The sequence below is a fragment of the Filicampus tigris genome, chromosome 13 (assembly GCF_054856515.1).
Source record: "Filicampus tigris isolate MCC_2025a chromosome 13, RoL_Ftig_1.0, whole genome shotgun sequence".
NCBI lineage: Eukaryota > Metazoa > Chordata > Actinopteri > Syngnathiformes > Syngnathidae > Filicampus > Filicampus tigris.
The window spans coordinates 12,638,074-12,656,975 of NC_141229.1; the positions used below are offsets into that span (position 1 = coordinate 12,638,074).

General features: G+C 39.8%; 2 protein-coding genes across 2 annotated transcripts in view; one reads left to right on the forward strand and one right to left on the reverse strand.

Moving 5' to 3' along the window:
* ltk (leukocyte receptor tyrosine kinase) overlaps positions 1-6,346 on the forward strand; it is a 63,432-nt gene extending 57,086 nt beyond the window's left edge. The window contains exon 29 of the mRNA XM_086049127.1: positions 151-6,346. Within this exon, the coding sequence (XP_085905253.1) occupies positions 151-1,161 (1,011 nt within the window). The 3' untranslated portion in view covers positions 1,162-6,346. The remainder of the gene's footprint in view (positions 1-150) is intronic.
* Positions 5,995-18,207, reverse strand: itpka (inositol-trisphosphate 3-kinase A). Its single transcript, XM_086049129.1, has 7 exons — positions 17,646-18,207; positions 11,857-11,953; positions 11,552-11,765; positions 10,322-10,526; positions 9,923-10,024; positions 8,277-8,348; positions 5,995-7,630 (listed from the first exon to the last, which is right to left on the reverse strand). Exons 1-7 carry the CDS (start codon positions 17,892-17,894, stop codon positions 7,427-7,429), a joined length of 1,143 nt encoding a protein of 380 aa, XP_085905255.1. The 5' UTR covers positions 17,895-18,207; the 3' UTR covers positions 5,995-7,426.
* Between the last annotated feature and the right edge of the window lie 695 nt (positions 18,208-18,902).

Here is an 18,902-nt window from a genome sequence, read left to right on the forward strand (position 1 = left end):
ACGGAAAATGATGTGAAAGACCAGATGGTTTAAGCGGTCAGTATGTTGCGGCCAGTTGGTGTATAGCATTTTAGATGTACCTAATGAAAAGTCTGTTCCGAGTATGCAGTCCCTTCATCTTTCCACGTTTCATCTCACTTGTCCCATCAGGATCCGGACGTGATCAACACACCTCTCCCAGTGGAATATCGGCCCGCCACCGACGACGATAGCGCTGCAGTGATCCGCCCCTCTGACCACACGCCCACCAGCTTCACTCCTCTCCCAGTCTCCTTGGCCTCCTCCCGCCCCTTGAGCCAGGCGCCCTCGACTCTTCTCCCGCAGCCCGCCAGACCTCGTCTTGTCCAGCATGAGACAACGCCGTCCTGCGAGGCGCTCCCGGATCCCTCCTGGGCCGAGGCGGCACCGGCGGCCGCCGTGTCCACGGGGGGCCCGTGGCTGCACCCGGAGCCTCCCTTGCGCCAACCTTGCTCCACGAACAGCTCTTGTTCAGCCAGCCAACGGCTGAAGAACAAAACCAAGAATTTGTGGAACCCGACGTACGGCTCTTGGGTCTTGGAGAGCTTCAAGAGCAAGAAGACCCTGGCTCACACTCAGTCCACGCCCCTCTCAAGTCCTCCTTACTGCAACGCAGCTGCTCAGTCCTCCTCAGAGTACAACCGGGCAGGCTGCTCCAACTGCTCCCACCTCAAACCTCCCGCCCTCTCGACTTCTGCGTCGCCTTCTTGCCCGCCTCAAGCCGCGCTGAACGCGCCCCACAATAAGAGCCAAAGCAGCGGCGCCCCCTCCAAGGGGGACATTGACCTGGCCAAGCTGCAGAGTTTCCCCTGCGGAAACGTCAATTACGCCTATGACGAGCATAGCTATGAGGCGGAGAGCTTGCCCTTGGTGGTCCAGATAAAAGCTCCGGAAGCCATCAAAAACACCAACTCTGCCCCCAGCATGTCCTCGGGGACGGGCCTGGGGCTGACTTTGGGCCTCTACTCATCCTTCTCCTCCTCTTCGTCCTCTTCCTCTTCCTGCATGCCCAAGCTGCAGCTCAAGCGCCACGCCAGCTACGGGCACGAGGACGTGAGGAGACACACCAAAGCTGAGAAGCCCTCACGAGACCGAGACTCCGGCTTCTCCCTCTCCGAGGACCTGAGCGTCACACCGATCTGAGAGCCAACATTGCAGGTTTTCCTGAAGTAAAAAAAAAAAAGAAAAAAAAGAGAGAGACGTCTTTACATCTTTACAAAACTTTTTGTTTTTAATAATGTGACCCATTACTTGTATAACGCTGTCGACAGTGTGCCCCCCCCCCACTTAATGTATTTGCCTATTCACAGATTTTTTTTTGGGGGGGGGACGTATCCTCTTTTCTTTGCTCAAAAACTCACAGATTCACTGTTTCTGTTCACTCTTATTGCTGAGCACAAAAACAGTGAAAAGGTGAGACATCCGGTGGCATTTTGGTGTCAAGGAAGTATGTTGGAGTTAGTTCAGGAGTTTAATTTTGTCTTGAATAGTGCTTTGTCGCCACCTTCGGGCATAAGTAATTACAAACATTTTTAGGTGTCAATTACATGTGGATTTTGTTGAAACACTTTCAGCTCTAATGACAGTATTTGAGGCAGTGCAGTGGCTGAGTGGTCAGCACATCCCTCTCACAGTTCTGAGATTTGCCGTTTGAATCTCATCTCCAGCCGGTTTGCTTGAATATTCAATTGAGATCGAATGAATCCGTGTTTAGTATCAGGTGGGTTTTTTTTTTTTCTGAAATGTCATAGCCATAAATTACAACCCATGGTAAAATCCGTATTGCGCAAGCTTTTATAAGTTAAACTTAAAAACAAAAAATGACTCAAAAACCTGATGTGCGGGTAAAGTGAAGATGTTTTTTTTAAATCGGTGTCAAAAATACATTTAGGAAGACATAAAGCCATCTTTGATTCAAATTTGCTGTTGACCCATGTATTTAAAACATGTTTTGAAAGTAAAGAAATTACCGTGCTCAGATTTATTTTCTTTTTTTTTTTTACATCACAGAAACCTTTTTCAACAAAGATGTGCTGAATTTCTATATCCACTGTGCCAGCCAGGTAATGTATAATTTGAGCTCATGTAATGGTTCTGATGATTACAATGCTGGAAGGTAACCTTACACACTCCTCTGCACTGTGATTCAGAGAGCTGGACTCTTTCATTTCTTTTCTTTTTTTTTTTTTCCCATCTGTCCTATATAGCTGCTTGGTTATGGCGCGGTGGATCTGTATGCCTTTTTTTTTGTTTTTTTAAGCCTGAACAGTTTTGCTGTTCAACAGTGCCACTGTTGTTTGCAGTAAGGTGGATGTTTACTGGACATGCATTTGGACGTTTGAGAAGGGACAGACAAAGAGAAAAGACAACGGAGCGAAAGCAACCGAGAACAATAACAGTATATGACAACATTAAGTTGACCTCATCGTGTGATTCTCATTCCAATCACATTGTCTCCAAGATGCTGAAACATTTGCGACTATTTTTTTTTTTTGTCTCCTGGAAGCTTTGGCATCTGTTACCACTACCAGTGGGTTGGATATTGGCACGCCCAGTATCCAGTATAAGAATCTCCAATAATTTAGCTTTGTTGGAATTGTGAATCCACCAAAACGGAACAATTTCAGGTTTCACGAAAGACTCTTAGGGTTCTGAAGGAATAATGTGAAAAAATCTCTACTTCATAATTTCTGCAATAATGTGTATTTTTCTATACAGAGATGGTTTTGAAAGAAGAAAGTGTGAACATTCAGCCACATTTCTTGGCAATGTTGTCATGGCAACGACTTAACTATGATGATGTGACACTTTGAACACCAAGTAGCCCTTTTCTTGCTGGATTTCAGAGTTGATATCAGATGGGCTAAATATGGCCCAAGGGCCAGACTAACCCTTCTCCACTCGTTTATTAACAGTCCTGAAATACACATACGCCTTGACTTATGAGTTCAACTCAGCAGACGCTTGCTCGTACCTCAAATGAAATCTTACAACACAAAGCAAAAAGGTTCGACTGAGCCACACTTGGTAGTGCACTTGGAAGTAGAGGTGCAGCAATTAATCGGTAAATTGAAAGTGTTTTGTATAATCGAGAAATTGTTTAGAGACATTAACTGGAAATTTTTCCAAACTGGTCATTTTCCAAATTGTTGGAATTTCATCCTCTTAACATTAAATCTTCTCAGATTTCTTTCGTCCTTCATGAAAATAAGACTTATCCCTCTGTTTAATCAAAATGAGACATTTGCAAAAACCTGCTTTTATTTTGCAAAACAATGATCAATATTTTTCCTATTTTCTGGCATTTTCTGGACCAAACCAATAACCGAATCATAATCAGTTTATGTTTGCACATTTTCTGTACTGTCAATTTGAAATAACATTCTGTTTTTAAATACAGGGATGGGAATTAAAAACCATTATCATCCGATGAATCAATTAATCAAATAAATAATTCACAGATTAGTAATCAATTGCAGCCATACTCATAAGTCAGGGATCTATTTTTTTGCATTACGGTAATTTGAGTTTTTGCCTAAAATTGTGAGTAAAAATGTATTTGCTCATCTTGTATTCATTGATCTCTTCGACTCATCAGTTGTAAATCATTTTTTATTCAATAATTTATTAAGTATAATTAAATTCATTATGAATGATAAAATCTTAAAATGAGAATTTTCCCAGTATTAATATCAACTATCTTACATACATCTTTTAACTTTAATGGCTTTCTCACACGTTTTGTTTTGTTTTTGTTTGTTTGTTTTTATTATAATTTTTTGTTTTTGTTTTACTAAAACAATGTTTTTTGGCGAGCTTTAGAAGGGATGTGTACAGGTCTGCCCAACATGCTGGACAAAGCCACATGAGCTCCTTTAGTCCTTGAGCTATGAGTAATGACTACATAGAGCTCAAGCTAATCTTTTTAAATATGCCTCTTTAGCAAGAAAGTATGAATATCTGACAAAATGCTGATATTCCATTTGAAGGAAAGGTATAGTTTTGTGCTCAGTTATGTTCATTTGGTGTAGTATGTAGTTAGGTTGTTTTAGCTTTGGCATATTGACTTAAAACAGACGATGACAGCTGTGAAATATTCGCTATTTTTATACTCACCTCTATACACTGGACTAACATTTGTAATTTTAATGTAATGTATACTGTACTGTATTGCCTTTTTATTTGTAGTCAATCACTGCCATTGGATATTACGACACAAGAGTTGTAGTAGCCACGTTTAACCAGCAGTGGGACGTATTCAGCTGTGACATACACAACGAGCTATTCCATTCGTATGCTTTATCACACACCACACACACATATACATTGAATATTATTATTGTTGTGGATTTGAATCTGCACTTATAAATGTTTGTAATTTTACAAAGGGTTGTTTAAGGGTTATCCTTTTTGTATGCTTCGTGTCTACTAATGTTTAGTTAAGTGGGGTACACACATAACAATTGTTTTTTTTAAATGTGACAGACACCAAACGAGAAGGACAAAACATCTCTTTACTTGTAGGCGCATATTCTCCCGGTCACACTTAAGTCAATTTCTTGCTCGCCTTTCTTGCGCACTTTCAAGGTGTGACCATTCTCCCATTTAGGCTTCTGAAACATCTACCATGCCTTATCTGGGAATCCCCGGGTAGCCACACAAGAGTTGTGAACTTGTGAACCAATGAATTCAGAGAATTGAATGAATTCCATAGAAATGTGAGATTTTAAATGTGAAATTAACTTGCGTAATGGATCTGGATGTTATCTTCGCCAATGACGTGTGCGTGGCTCATACAAGCTACTTTGAAGGAGTTGGTTTTTTACATTCAGTTTTTAAAAAATCCAATAAAAGTCATTCAACCGTACTCATAACTGAACGCTTAGAAGACTGTGAAAATGGAAAGTTGACCAGGTTGCCAAGCAAGCCAATGTCTGTGTGGCGAAAAAAATACAAAAAAAAAATTTTTAACTCATGGACCATTATCAGAGATTGGAAATCCAGGTCCAGAAAGTAAAAACCCTGCCTCAGTTTGGCTTTAGCCACAGGTGCTTCTACTCAACCTGCAGGTAAACAAGCTCAGTTGATTAGAAGCACCTGTGGCTAAAGACAAACTGTGGCAAGGTTTTTACTTTCTGGACCTGGATTTCCCATCTCTGCCCATTATTAGGATGACTGTATTGTGTGTGATCAGCGCTTTAACTCCAGCCCCACCATCATGTTGAAATGCTCCACACGGGTTTCGAAAAATGTCAGCTAACGCTAATCCTTTTTTTCACCATTTAATATGACATAATGTCTGTTCAGCCGTCGAGGGACACATACTGTATACAGCCTTTGGGCAGTCGGTGGGCGTATAGGACACGTTTTTCTAACTTAAGCACATGGGAGAATATTCCCCTTAAATGTGGGATGTACAGTACACGGCTCGCAAGTTCGCACCCATATCTCCACCGAAAATCCAAAATCTAATTGAGCCACGGAGTTAGCTTACTCCTTTGAGTCTTCTATCAGTCGCTGAATCTTACTTTCTGGGATGTTTTTGCTAGATGTGAAGCGCAAGCTAGGTTTCCCTGGCGCAGCCATCTTGGAAATGGGAGTTGTCCCAGCTGTTGTGCTACGGAATAAAAGTGCTGAGTGCAAAAATGGTCTGTATCCAAATAATGAAATTTGATCTAAAGCTTGATTTAGGCCTGTAATCAACTTAAAGATAGAATTAGAGTGGGCTCACTCCATTCAACCTACTCTAGTACAATATATGAAAAGGAAGAAGTGCTATCTTACCTGGCAATGACTTGGCGGTTGCAAAATCTTGTCGTTTTCATTGTGAATGACTTGTGTAACACCTTATACAAACACACACAACCAGTAGTTTAAATAGTAAGGTTCCTAATTGGCTATTGTCCGTTCCGTTTTACGTCACAATCACGGAGTATGTGACTCGGTACAACTCGGTATTGACCACACACATGGGGATTTGGGATTGTACATATTGAACAGGTTTAATATTTATGATGTCCTTTCCAAGCGGATTGGTGAGGAAAAATCAGTCTCACACACCCCACACCACAGGATAATCTTATAATAAAAAATGACTTTTGATCAGAAGGGAATGAAAATGCTCAAATTTGCCCTGATTGTCCATATGCCTGCACCTCGAAATGCCCCCCACCACACACACGCACGTATACACACATTTGTGTTTGTACATTTTATTTCCCATTGAGTTGTCATAATTGCTGAGTGTGAACTCTATGCAATGTAACCGTCTTTCACACTTGCATCTAACCAAAATGTGCCCAAAGTTAATAAACGCAAACAGAGCTTATTAGTGTGTACTTGTTGTGTACTCTATAAATACTTGTCTGTTTTCATCCCCATAAGCAGAAAGAAAGAAAATAAATGCAAGGGAACCCATCAGGATGTCACAATAGTGTTTTACCGTTAAAAGGTAAAAATCAACAGCATGTCCCTGTAGTTCCACATACATTTGTCTGAGCAATTGTAATTTTATTGCTTGAATCAATGTGTTCATTAATAGTATCTTTATACATTTGTCAAATCAAGCCATTGTGTAGAAGAAAATATGAGGAAATAAAAAACGATCAGTTGTGTTTGACAGGGAACTATTATTCCAATTTTAAAAAGTAACACAATAAAGGATAGAAATGTAACAATCAATCTGCCATGAAAAAAACATACTGTATGTAATGATACAAGGATGGCAAGCATTTTTAGCAGTCACAAAATGTTGTGTTTCATTAACTTTGCAGCTTCAATTTGCAAGTGCGTGATTCCAATTGCTAATATTTTGTTGTAATGAGTTAGAATGACTTTTTATAGATTCTAGATGTTGAACTTGTGAACAAAGCTCAACGGAACTAGCTGTGCTTTCCAATAAAAGTATTCAATATATAATAGAACTCTGTAAAAAAATATTCACTAAAAATGTTAAAGTTGTAAAATTTAAGTTCACTTTTAGCTAGGACTGAACAGCTCTGTAAAAACAAAGTTTGAGGTCCTGTGACTGAGGTCTTGCTCAAAATGGAAATGTAATATTACATCAAACACAGTAGATGATTCCTTTGCATTTTCAAACTAACACCAAATATCTGTTTTTCATATGTTATGAAGGCTGAACCGAAACTGTCAGTTTGTTTGCTCACTGACTAGTTCTGTGTATCCTCCGTGGCAATTTACATAAACAGAATCTTAATTTTTCTTCTTAGCAAGCCCTTTTGGATAATTATGCACTTCCAACACTGTATTTTGTCACTGGATGTTAGTTTTGTCCACACAGTGCAAACGCCTGCTTCCCCTCCACATAAAAACCTCTTAGTCCACGTCATTGGTCATTAAAATCCTGGCGACCTTTCCCCCACTTGCATGTCCACAGTCCAAGCCAGACTCATTCGCTGCTCACAGCCTCCAGGGTGCGGATGAGGTTTTGCAGGCCCAAAAGGTATCCGTCCTCTCGGTTGCCCTCCCGCCAGGGAATGTCGTGCTTCAATACGTGGCCCTCCGGCAACGCGGTGGTCTTGCCAAAGTCAATAATCCACACCTGAGCATTGCCCGTGTGGTCATGGATGAAAAGCAGAGAACTGCCGATGACCTGGAGGAGGGAAAATGACACCTCTCACTATGCGCCACAGTGCAATAATAAACAGACCGTTAAATGAAAACTAAGCAATACAGTTAATAGAGACCAAGTCCTGAGCAGTATTATTTTGCTGATGGTATGGACTGTGAAAGGGTGCAGTGGACCTTAAAGTGGTAATCAACTTAAACAGATTTTTTTCAAGAATATGCTCCCAGCAGGCCCACTAGATGAAAAACTGCATTCTGATTAATATTGCATTTGTGGAATATGAATTCAGCAGCAAATTCGACCCATTATTAGCCATCTAATGGGGCGGCCATTTTGTCTCTTCTGTGGACTGAAAATGACAACACAACTACTCAGCGCTCAGGTAACGACCAATCACGGCTCAGCTTCAGAAAACAGCTCAGCCGTGATTGGTCGTTACCTGAGCCCTGAGTAGTTGTGATGTCATTTTCAGTCGAAACGACAGAGCCCTCAGAGATGGCTAAAAACAAGTCGATTAACTCTTATTCCACAAACAGAATGCCTTGTTTCAACTAATGGGCTTGCATAGAACATATTCTTGTAAAAAATATGTTTGGGTTGACTTCCCTTTTAAATGACCCAAGCCTTTTTCAGACCCGCTGTTCCTCCTTATCAACATCATCACCATCACCTCATGCTGCTTGAAGAACGCCGATGTTTTCAGCGCCTGTTGGATCTCCATCAGTCTGCTCAGGTAGGACTTCTGTGTTGAGAAGAAATCAAGACATGCACATAATTAGTACTTTAAACTTGTAGTGAGAAAAACTGTGATTTGTGACCACCACAGAGGGCATCAGTGATAGTAAAAAGCACAAGTGTGACGATAACCATAGAACAAGGATACATAAGAAAGTGACTGGCTATGTGAGCAACACAATTATCAATATTACCAAGCAAATGCTATTGGTACAGCAATACCTATAAAATTCCTCTCGTCTACTTGTAGATGAGTAGTTTTAGTTTATTTTAATTTATGATACAGTGGTAAACCTCTCTTTATTCTTGTGAACGTTTGAGCTTGAAACTGATGAATTGATTGCAATTTTCCCAATGGGATCATTGTTTTGAAATTAGAAGGAGGCCATCGGAATCGAAAGCCAATCAGTAATTGAATTTTATATAGATGTGGACATCATCTATATTTGGGAAGCGTGTCAATATTTGCTTTGTGCTTGGAATCCTTCTGGCAGTTTGCTCACGCAGTTCAAACAACGTGACTTGGCTTAATTTATGTACTTTCTTCCACAGCATGACAGATATTTGCAGATGTGCAACCACATCCTGCACTTATACACACACACACACACACACTCACCAAACTGCAACATTAGGTACACTTGAAAAATGAAATGTGCTCCAATACAAAGAATTACTGTGTATGTTTTCCTACAGCAGTACTTACGACTACTACTAACTAACTGAAGTAAAGATAAAAATTGTCAATGTTGAAAAGCGTCCTATTGCCTTGTTATCTTTTTAAATGGGAGGTCAACCCAAACATATTTTTTTCCAGCCCACTAGAAATACGGCATTCTGATATTGAATATTGCGTTGGTGGATTATGAATTAAGCAGCAAGCTGCACCCACTTTTAGCCATCTCGGGGGGCGGCCATTTTGTCACTTCTGTCGACTGAAGATGACATCAAAGTTGCTCACGGCTCAGGTAACGACCAATCACGGCTCATCTGTTTTCTGAAGCTGAGCCATGTTTGGTTGTTATCTGAGCCCTGGACAATTTCAATGTCATATTCAGTCGACAGAAGTGACAAAATGGCCGCCCCCTGAGCTAGTTAAAAACGGGTGGATTTCTCATATTCCACAAACACAATATTAATCAGAATGCCGTATTTAGACTAGTGAGCCTGCATAGAACATATTCTGGCAAAAAAATATGTCTGGGTTGACTTCCTCTTTAAGTATATGATGCAAGATGTTTTATTCTCCCAGCACTTACATTTTTACTTTAATTCTTGTTAATTCTCAGAACCATCTATTTTCCTTTCACATTTGTCCCCATTAGGGTCGCTGCTGGCTCGAGGCAAGAGAACACAGTGGATTGCCAATCGCAAGGGCACATGTAGGCAACCATTCACACTCACATTTGACATCTATTGACAGTTTGAAGTCTTCCATTCATATAATATGAATGATTCTATCCTATTCTATTCTCTCCAGCAAGCTTAAAAGCCTGCAGGTTTGCCTTGTATGTGTCTGTCCTTGCGTGCAAGGTTTCCAATGTTCCCATGTCTGTGTGCAGTTGTGCGGCTGCCACATACTATAATGTCGGTGTTGCCGCCGACAAAGTCCTTGAACGACTCGATGACGTCCTGCTCCATCCTGGTTTTCTTGAAGTCGGTCCGACACGTGCCGTCACATTTCTGAACACAAGGAAAAGACACAATAAGGTCTGGATGAACACAATCTTGTCATAAATGTCAGGCAAAGCTCTAAATCATTTTTTGAATTGACCTGAGGAAAACAGAAAATACACTTGATTTAGAGATTGCTTTATGTTATGATGATATATTGACGATAGAGAATTGTTTGACGCTGTTGTCTACGAGAATGATTCCTGGTGAATACGTTGTCTTGTGCTAGCATTTTAATCACCTCTGAAGTCAAAGTTAACATGTGAAAGCGTGTTAAGAGGGACTATTGTGGCCCTCTTTGTGTACCTTGATGCCGTCGATTCTGAAGCCCATGGTGTTGCTAGAGCTCAGGCTTTCCCTCCACTGCATGTAGCGAGGTTTGGTGACGCCACACTGGGAGTGTTCCTGGGCGGTCGGGCCTTGACTGTCCACCTCCACCATCTTCTTGTACAGGTCCTCCCTCGGCTTAGGCCGCTCCCGCGCTCGAACCAGTTCGTCCTCCAAGTAGGTTCTACAAGCAGGAGGAATATGTTTACACGCCATCGGCAATCAAGGCGACAGTCCAAAATGTCAGAGGCTATTTACATTCAGGGTGTGCATTACTTTCACTCTCTGTGTTATTGACAAGACTAGCGATGATTTGTTACATAGACGCTTTGACAGTTTTCATCCTCGATACTCTAGCTGTAAACAAGCACGTGACTTTTCAGTTTCAGTTTTTGAGCTGCACTTCCTCTGCTCTGCGGAGGAAAGCTAAGAGGAAACTCTAGCGTGCAGTGCTTAACAGACAGTGTGTTTGTGCAATTAAGCGGTTTTGAAAATGTGCGGTTAACAAACAGGGGAGTCTCCAGGGACACCCCAAGTGTGTGAATGTGATGCAAGTGTGCCACCATACAGCTAGTGTGTGCACGGGTACTTTAGTTTATGAAGACTCTTCTGTAACAAAAAGGGAAGTACAGGGGCCAACCTGTTTGTGCATATTTTGTGTGAATACTGTATACACATGACACTATAACAGGAAGCCAAGCATAAAGTGTGCACTGAGAACAAGTGTTCCCTTATAGGGCAATTTACTTTAAGCAGTAAATACTATATATATGTGTGTGTATGCTATATATGAGTATACATATATGTATATATGAATATATATGAATATATATATATATATATATACATATATATATACATATACATATATATATACATATATATATATATATATATATATATATATATATATATATATATATATATATATATACACACACACACACATATATATATATATTTCCTGTAATTAGGACTATGTGGGGGGGTTAGTGACCTACGCACAAATTCGGTTTACCGTGGCAACATAAGTCCACTGTAAACTGACAACCTCCTGTAGATATTAGCGTGAAATACTACTGTAAATATTTTTAAATTATAGTAAAAGTCATGCTTTTGATCAATTTTCAGTGAGACAATAAGTGTCCCTTTACACATACCTTAGTTATACGACAATTATCAATACAATGCAAAGCAAAGCTTGCTTACCTCACTCCCATCTTGCAGTCCATAACATTTGGAAGGTCAAAGGGTGCCAGAAGGTCAGCCATGTGTATGAACGACTCTCCGTCTTTCTCCACCACGCCGTGGTAAACAGGCACGAACGGCAGCAGCGCGTCACCTCTCAGCCTTTCAAAGCACTGCACCTCATTTTCAGAAAATTTCTTCAGAATGCTGCCCAAATCCGCCGCTTTGAAGTTGCCTGTGACAACATGTTCAGCCTCCGCTAAGTCTGATTTTGTGATTATGAATGACATTGATGCCGGCGGCTGATTCAAGTGGGGCAATCTAACCTTTATGACCGGCGAGCTGCACCCAGTTTAGCTTTCTTCTCTGGGCAGCACTAAACGGCCAGTGGACGATGGTCTTCAACTTCCACCATGGCTTGTTCTGATGAACACATGCATAATCACAATCAAAAGTTCTGTCATTAAATTGTTCAGGAAAGTATAGGTATTCCTCCATGATTATCCATATTCCTTACCTCTGGACATGTCCTTTTTGTTATTTTCGAGATAAATAGGTTTCACATTTGGGCATAAAGGCCTCTTTACACTTCATAGCAGTTTACCAGTTCTACATAAAGACCACTTCGTATGAACTGCATGACCCAATTGCGTTCTTTTGAATTGGCCGCAATAGATTACAGGCATAAAAAGAAGGATGCATGGTTATGTGAACCCAGTTAGCCACACAATGAGTGTTGTGAAACTGCACTTGTAGTTGAGCAATGTACTTTATGTTATAATAAAAACCAGAGAGTTGTCATGGGTAAAGAAAAAAGTCACAAGTTTTGTACCAGATGCAGAAAATGAATGGATGGATGTTGGATGCGAGGGGATTTTTTTTTTTTTTTTACCTCGATTGTGCTTCCTGCTGTCATTTTAACACAACCCTAAAGGCAGCATAGTGTGTAATTGAATTATTCTTGTCTTCAAACACATTTCATAAGAGCATTGCTCAGTGTGCTAAATCAAACAATGGGACTAGTGATGTAATGTGGGATTCTTTCCTGTCTGCAAACTGTATTATTTTATGACTATTGTAGGAGCTCTTAGTCAAAAAATGCTCAATTGCTCCGTTTTGACGATCAAAGGAGGTATTAATTGAGCAAAATGTCTATTATTGTGGTCATAGTTTGCAGATGACAACTGCACTGCAACCAAAACTAAGCATTGTTGTCTTTCTTCATGGCATAATTGTAAGTTGTTGAAGGTTTTTGGGGCTCACTCATTTTTTCGTTTGTAAGGCCATTTGCAGGAATGTGAAGTAAAAAAAAAAAAAAAAAGACAACAGCGCTGAGTTACTGCGTTTCTTGTCAGAAATATTTATTTTACATGCTTGTTTGGAGAGCGCTCCTTCAACGCTGCTTTCTCGTCCCTCTCTTTCGAGTATCACACGCGCGAATATGCAAACACGCGCACACAAGGAAAACAAAGTGACAGCTTGCATATTTCACAGAGACACACAGCGGTGCTTCACACTTTCAGGGAACCGCCTGTTTTATTTCCCTGCAGTAAAAGTGGTTGAAGCTGAAATGTTCCATACATTTAAACAGTGACATTATCGCACTTCTTGAAAAGATGACAAACACACTATGAGATAAGGTCATTCCCAGGCGTTGGTGTGAAACTTTGACATGTTGTCCTCCTCCAGTGACGTGTTGGGGACGTGATGTTACTCTATGCGAAGTGATGGAAAGAGGAAATGAAACACGCACTTTTGTGTTACTCTAATTACTTCTCAAATAATTCCTCTACATGCAAAATCTTTTAATAATAAAAGGAATGATGGAGCCTATCCCAGGTGCGAATCTGAGTGAGGGTGTTTGTTTGGTCGTAAGTGTCATGTGATTAATTGGCAACCATTGCACTTGTGTGAAAAGCCATAAAAAATATATTTAAAATAAATAAATAAAAAATAAAATAAAAAAAAAAATATATATATATATATATATATATATATATATATATATATATATATATATATTATCTATACCGCTTATCCTCACAAGGGTCGTGGGGCGTGCTGGAGCCCATCCCAGCTGTCTTCGGGCAGTAGGCGGGGGACACCCTGAATTGGTTGCCAGCCAATCGCAGGGCACACAGAGACAAACAAACATTTGCACTCACAATCACACCTAGGGGCAATTTAGAGTGTTCAATTAACCTGCCATGCATGTTTTTGGAATGTGGGAGGAAACCGGAGTACCCAGAGAAAACCCAGGCAGGCACGGGGAGAACATGCAAACTCCACACAGGGAGGCCGGAGACGGGATCAAAGCCACAACCTCTTTTCAAATTTTCAAATCACAAAGGCTTCAATTTGAGTCGGAAAAAAACTGCCTCATTTTGGAAATTCTGTAGGATTTTTTAAAAATGCATATGTATAGTTCATTTATTTATTTGTTTATTTATAGTGTAAATGCTACAGATCAGATTGTATTATTGTTGTTTTCTGAGTTATGACTTATTGACTTGCCACACTTGTTTGTTATAACTTTTTGAATTTGTTGTAGTGAACGCTTAAAAGACTGCAGGTGTTTAATAAGTTAACAACTCCAAATGAAGTAAACATGTAAATACACTGTCGTATTAATTCATGATTAATTTGCCTTTATTTTAGCGTAAACCAAACCTATATGACAAAAAAAAAATGCATGCATAATAAATCCAATATTGTTTATTGTAATACATATGAATTGATTGCTTGTGTTTATTAAAAAATACATGAAAGGGGACCTTGAAAAATCGCAGTATTTGGGGGGAATCGCAATTGGATTATTTTTCAAAATCATTCAGCCAGCAAGGGATACAATGCAGTCGTTTACAACCGTGCGTTTCTATGATTTGTCATTATATAAGGTATGTTTGGCATGTTTTTCCATCAGCGCTGCAGCCCTCTTTGTGTTTGGCCAGAGATTCCTGGCGTGTGGGACAGCAAGGCTGACAAAGCAGAGCTGATCCAAGCGGTTGCCCATGGCAATGCTGTGAGCACAGGCTGCAGAGGCACTCACTTCCAAGGAAAAAAGCAAACAGGCAGGCGCTAGACAGACAGACTCTATGACTAATAAGTGCCATATCTAAGTGAGCTGACACTTGAGAGGGTGATACAAACTCCTTAGCATGTAAGCAGTAGAAATGATAAGTCTCTTCTGCGCACTTACCCGGTAACTTGTGAAATGCTGCATCTTAACAGTGATGCGTAAGTGATATTGACTTCCTTTAATGGTGCCTCGTTAAATGTCAAAGCTCTATTTGCTAAAAGGAAAAAAAATGAAAAGAGCATTATTGCACAATTCTATGCTAGCTTTTCCAATGTGAGTGCGTGTGGGCGGAGGAGGCCACTAAATCCAATCGGGTGATCAACAAAATTCCATTTGAAGCCATATTTCTATATTCTTTACGAAGGGTGGATGGTATAAACGTGTGAATGTGCACGCTTCAGAGGTCCTTTGTATTTACTATGTTTGAGAGAAAATGGCACGTGCAAGGCCTTTTATGGAGAAGCGAAGAATGAAGTCTAGTGGTGAGAGTGTTGACATAAAGAAGACAAAACATCGCAGTGTCTATGAACACAGTCGCCCTTGCAATCCTCTGAGGCGAAACAACTATTGTGAGAGAAATTTAAACGCTTCATGGCGAATATGACTAGCAAATTGTGCACAACGAAGGCAAATTATGTCTGAATGAGATGCATCCGCAAACAAAATGCTCTTCGACCAAGAAGATCAACAGATACACACAGACGCCCTCTGCCTCTGTTTAATTTGAGGCCACTCCCTCAACACCTGCAGTATGTGTGCCTAAGGAGGGACGCAACTGAAAAACATGACACTTTAAATGGCTCTAAGATCCCACGCAATTGCTGGGATGATTTTTTTCTTCATATAAATAACCTGTTAGTGTGAATGTTGTGGTATCGTCACAGTTTAGTACACTTTTCAGTCACGTGAGCGTTAAAAGAAGTTAAGTGCTGTTGTGAAAGTGAATGACATGTAATGTGATGTGGAGAGAAGCAATGGAGGGAGAATTTATCTTAACAACATTGCCTAACTGCCAATGAAGCCTAAAAAGAAGTTAATCAGAGTGAACAAAAAAAAAAAAAACTTAAATGGGTTAGGTTTATGATTGATATGATATGACTCAAGAACGGTACATTTTCAAGTGGAACATTTCGGTTCGACTCGGTGGGATTATGATTCAATTCAAAGTGGTCTGGCTGCAGCTTTTGTCATGCTTATTGTTATGTAATAACAAGTAAATGTTGTAAACTATTACAATGAATAAAAATCAAAAGAAACAACAAATTACACTGGTCAACAGAAAAGACGAATCGGCGATGGCTTTATGTGTTAGTGTCACTAAACATATTTTTAACAACGATGAAAAATGTCTTTACTTTGTTTCAAACTCAGGTGTATAAGTTTGACCTATAAAAGTTTGCACATTTTACCATTCGTTGTGATTTATAGCTATGATGTTTCAGGAAAAAAGCACACTGAACCTAAGCCCTAATTATTATTATTATTATTATTATTAAAATTGATGTGCTAGAGAAAAGACGAGAGCAGATTGGTCTCACTCCGAACTCTACAGTAAGGGGCATTCGACTTGTGAAAGGCTGCATTGTATTTTCAAGGGTTAAAGGTTGCGGTTGTATTGCCATGAAGTGGTTTTCTTTTGAAAAAGTGCCCTGAAGTCAGCAAACCTTGAGTTCATGCGCACTGCAAGGCTCGTTAAGGTGATGAAAGCCTTCGATAAGCCGAAGCAGAAATAACCTAATTTCATTGGTCTTCTTAATGACATTGCTAGACGATTATCTTTTGTAATGGGAAACAGCATTGCTAGCTTTGCCCAACATGTCAATTATTATGACCTCAAACAAGACAAAACTTACATAAGCACAGGACAGGCCAGAGGTGCAAAACCTCAGAAATGTAGAAGTGGCTTATTTCCCGCATGATGCCTCTGCTGAAGTACCCACACTGACATTTTATGCCACTTGAAAATCAAGCAGGCAAACAGACTTTTATCACTGTATAATTGGCCCCTTGTTTATTGTCTGAAAGAGATCCTTTGGGAGGATGTTGTTTGCTTACTGCTGTTTATGTGCCATAATGGTTCTGGCTTTAGCCTCAACAATTAAGTCCTCTGTAGTGTGTTTAATCGTAACAATGACAGCACAGCAGGTTGAGGATCTTGTTCAATTCATTTGTATTTTTGCTTTCAATTCATTGATACATGCAATTAAATTACAAAGTAAGACATATCAGTCTTCAAGTGCAGAATAATTATCTAACAGGAAAATCCCAAAAGTGGGCCATCTCTCACCCTTAGAAGCCTTTGATAACATTAAAATAGATTTGTGTATATACTGTACATGCATTTTATTTAACATTTTATCATTTTATTTTTATTTTAAGTGTTATTGTTAAGGCCAGATCTAGCCTTCCATATCATTTTATGTGTCCCACAAAAGCCTGCCTCAACTTTTCATTGACTTCTAAAACCAGTAATACAGTCAAACCCTCAATTGAGAAGTAACATTCTCAGAAAATGTTGTTGGTGGCTGAATGTCTCTGTTGGTAACACCAGTGGCTTTGAATGTGTCAATCAGGGTTCAAATCTCAGTCAGGGTGAATGGGTCCCAAGCATGAATAATGTGGGTTGTGTCAGGAAAGGCACATGATGTAAAACTGTGCCAAACATATCATGTGAGCCATTTGTTTTGGTGACTCCTGAGTGAGGAAACCCTCTTCTTCTTATATATATAAATATTAGTAATAAAATGTGTTTACATTTTAACAACACCTATACTGATAACTTTGTACCCCATTTCTGGGTAGCGTTAACTAATCACTATGGGTATAGTTTTTGCCCCTGGTTGAATCAAAATCTTGACCCAAGATGCTGGGTCAACCCTTTTGGACACAGTGCTGGGTTAGCTATTTCAATCTGTAATTTCCTAAAAAGAAAACAAACAATTTCTGTTCCACTTAAAAAGAATAGATTATAGCCTATATCATATGTTATATGATGATTACTGATGTGGTTTCTACTTCTTATAATGGTGGACTCACCTCTCCAGTGTCCACCAGGGGCTCCAAAGTGATGATGCCTTTACTTTTGCTCTCGTTGTCGCTAAGCAGGTCATCCTCTGATTCCACCGCAGAGGAGCCGGTGGAGGAGACGGAGGAGGTAGACAGCTTCCTCCGCAGGCTGCCATCCACCGCTTCGCCTTCTCCCCAGTCCTCCTGCTTCATCTCCCGAGAGAAGCCGCCCCCATCCGGGGTGATGGTCACCTGCGGTACTCTAGGTGCGTCCATCATACTTCCGAATGCGCTCGCGGGTACGATTCGCTCGATCCACTGTGGGAGTTCATCGCAACTCTGTGGGAATCACTTGTCAAAAAAAAAAAGTCGGCACCAAGTCGTGGGAGTTCCTACGCTCTTCTGGGTGACATTGGTCGCGTTGTATCACAGCACGACAAAGACCTTCGAGGCTCGTACCGCCTTCAGGAGATTCAGGAGGAGGCTTTTTCAGTATTCAAACAGTCAAGCACGACTTCCTCGTTGCTTCAGTGAAAGCATCGTCGCCACTGAGCTGTGTGTGCTAGTGCACGACGCGCGTTCATGTGGTTCACGCCTGCGCTCTGTACAGTACGAGTGAGCAAACATTTGACTTAAAACTGGCTGATGGGCCAGGCCCAAGTCATTCGTTGATGAGTTAATTAAGTCAAATAAATAAAGAAAGAAAGAAAGAGAGAAAGACATAATAGTCAAATGTTTACGTAAAATACATTAGATAATTAAAAAAAATAACTGTTTTTAGTCATAATTTTTTTGTAATGAATTACCCAATTATTAAATTTACTCTATATCTAAATCAACACAAAAAATATATATAATATAATAATATATAATAATATCAACCAAATACCAAAAGAGTGCAGAACATGCAGGTAAAATACTGCACATAAAATAGTTCATTTTGATAATAAAAATGATTTATTCTCGCGTTTATTAATATTATTATTATTATTGTTATTCTTTTTATTATTATTGTTTTTATCATCATTATTATTTTTATTATTATTGTTTTTATTATCATTATTATTTGATAAAATACATACAATACATATACAGTATTGTACATTTTCAAAATATAGTTTAATCTTATTTACGAATACATCTGTTTTAATAATAAACATATTTTAATTAAACAGTTTTGTGTTTAAAAACAGTTAGAGAATATTTCTGACAGAAATCACACAACGTAAATGCTTGGGTGGACGGATTAAAGAATAGCCCGGGCCATATGTGGCCAGGCCTTGATGA

Excerpts from the sequence above, each read along its gene's own strand:
- itpka (XM_086049129.1), bottom strand. The coding sequence starts at position 17,894 with ATGATGGACGCACCTAGAGTACCGCAGGTGACCATCACCCCGGATGGG. Across the intron at positions 11,954-17,645 it reads CCCTGGTGGACACTGGAGAG|AACAAGCCATGGTGGAAGTT; the intron begins GTGAGTCCACCA and ends TGTGTTCATCAG. Across the intron at positions 10,025-10,321 it reads TCAGAATCGACGGCATCAAG|AAATGTGACGGCACGTGTCG; the intron begins GTACACAAAGAG and ends CCTTGTGTTCAG.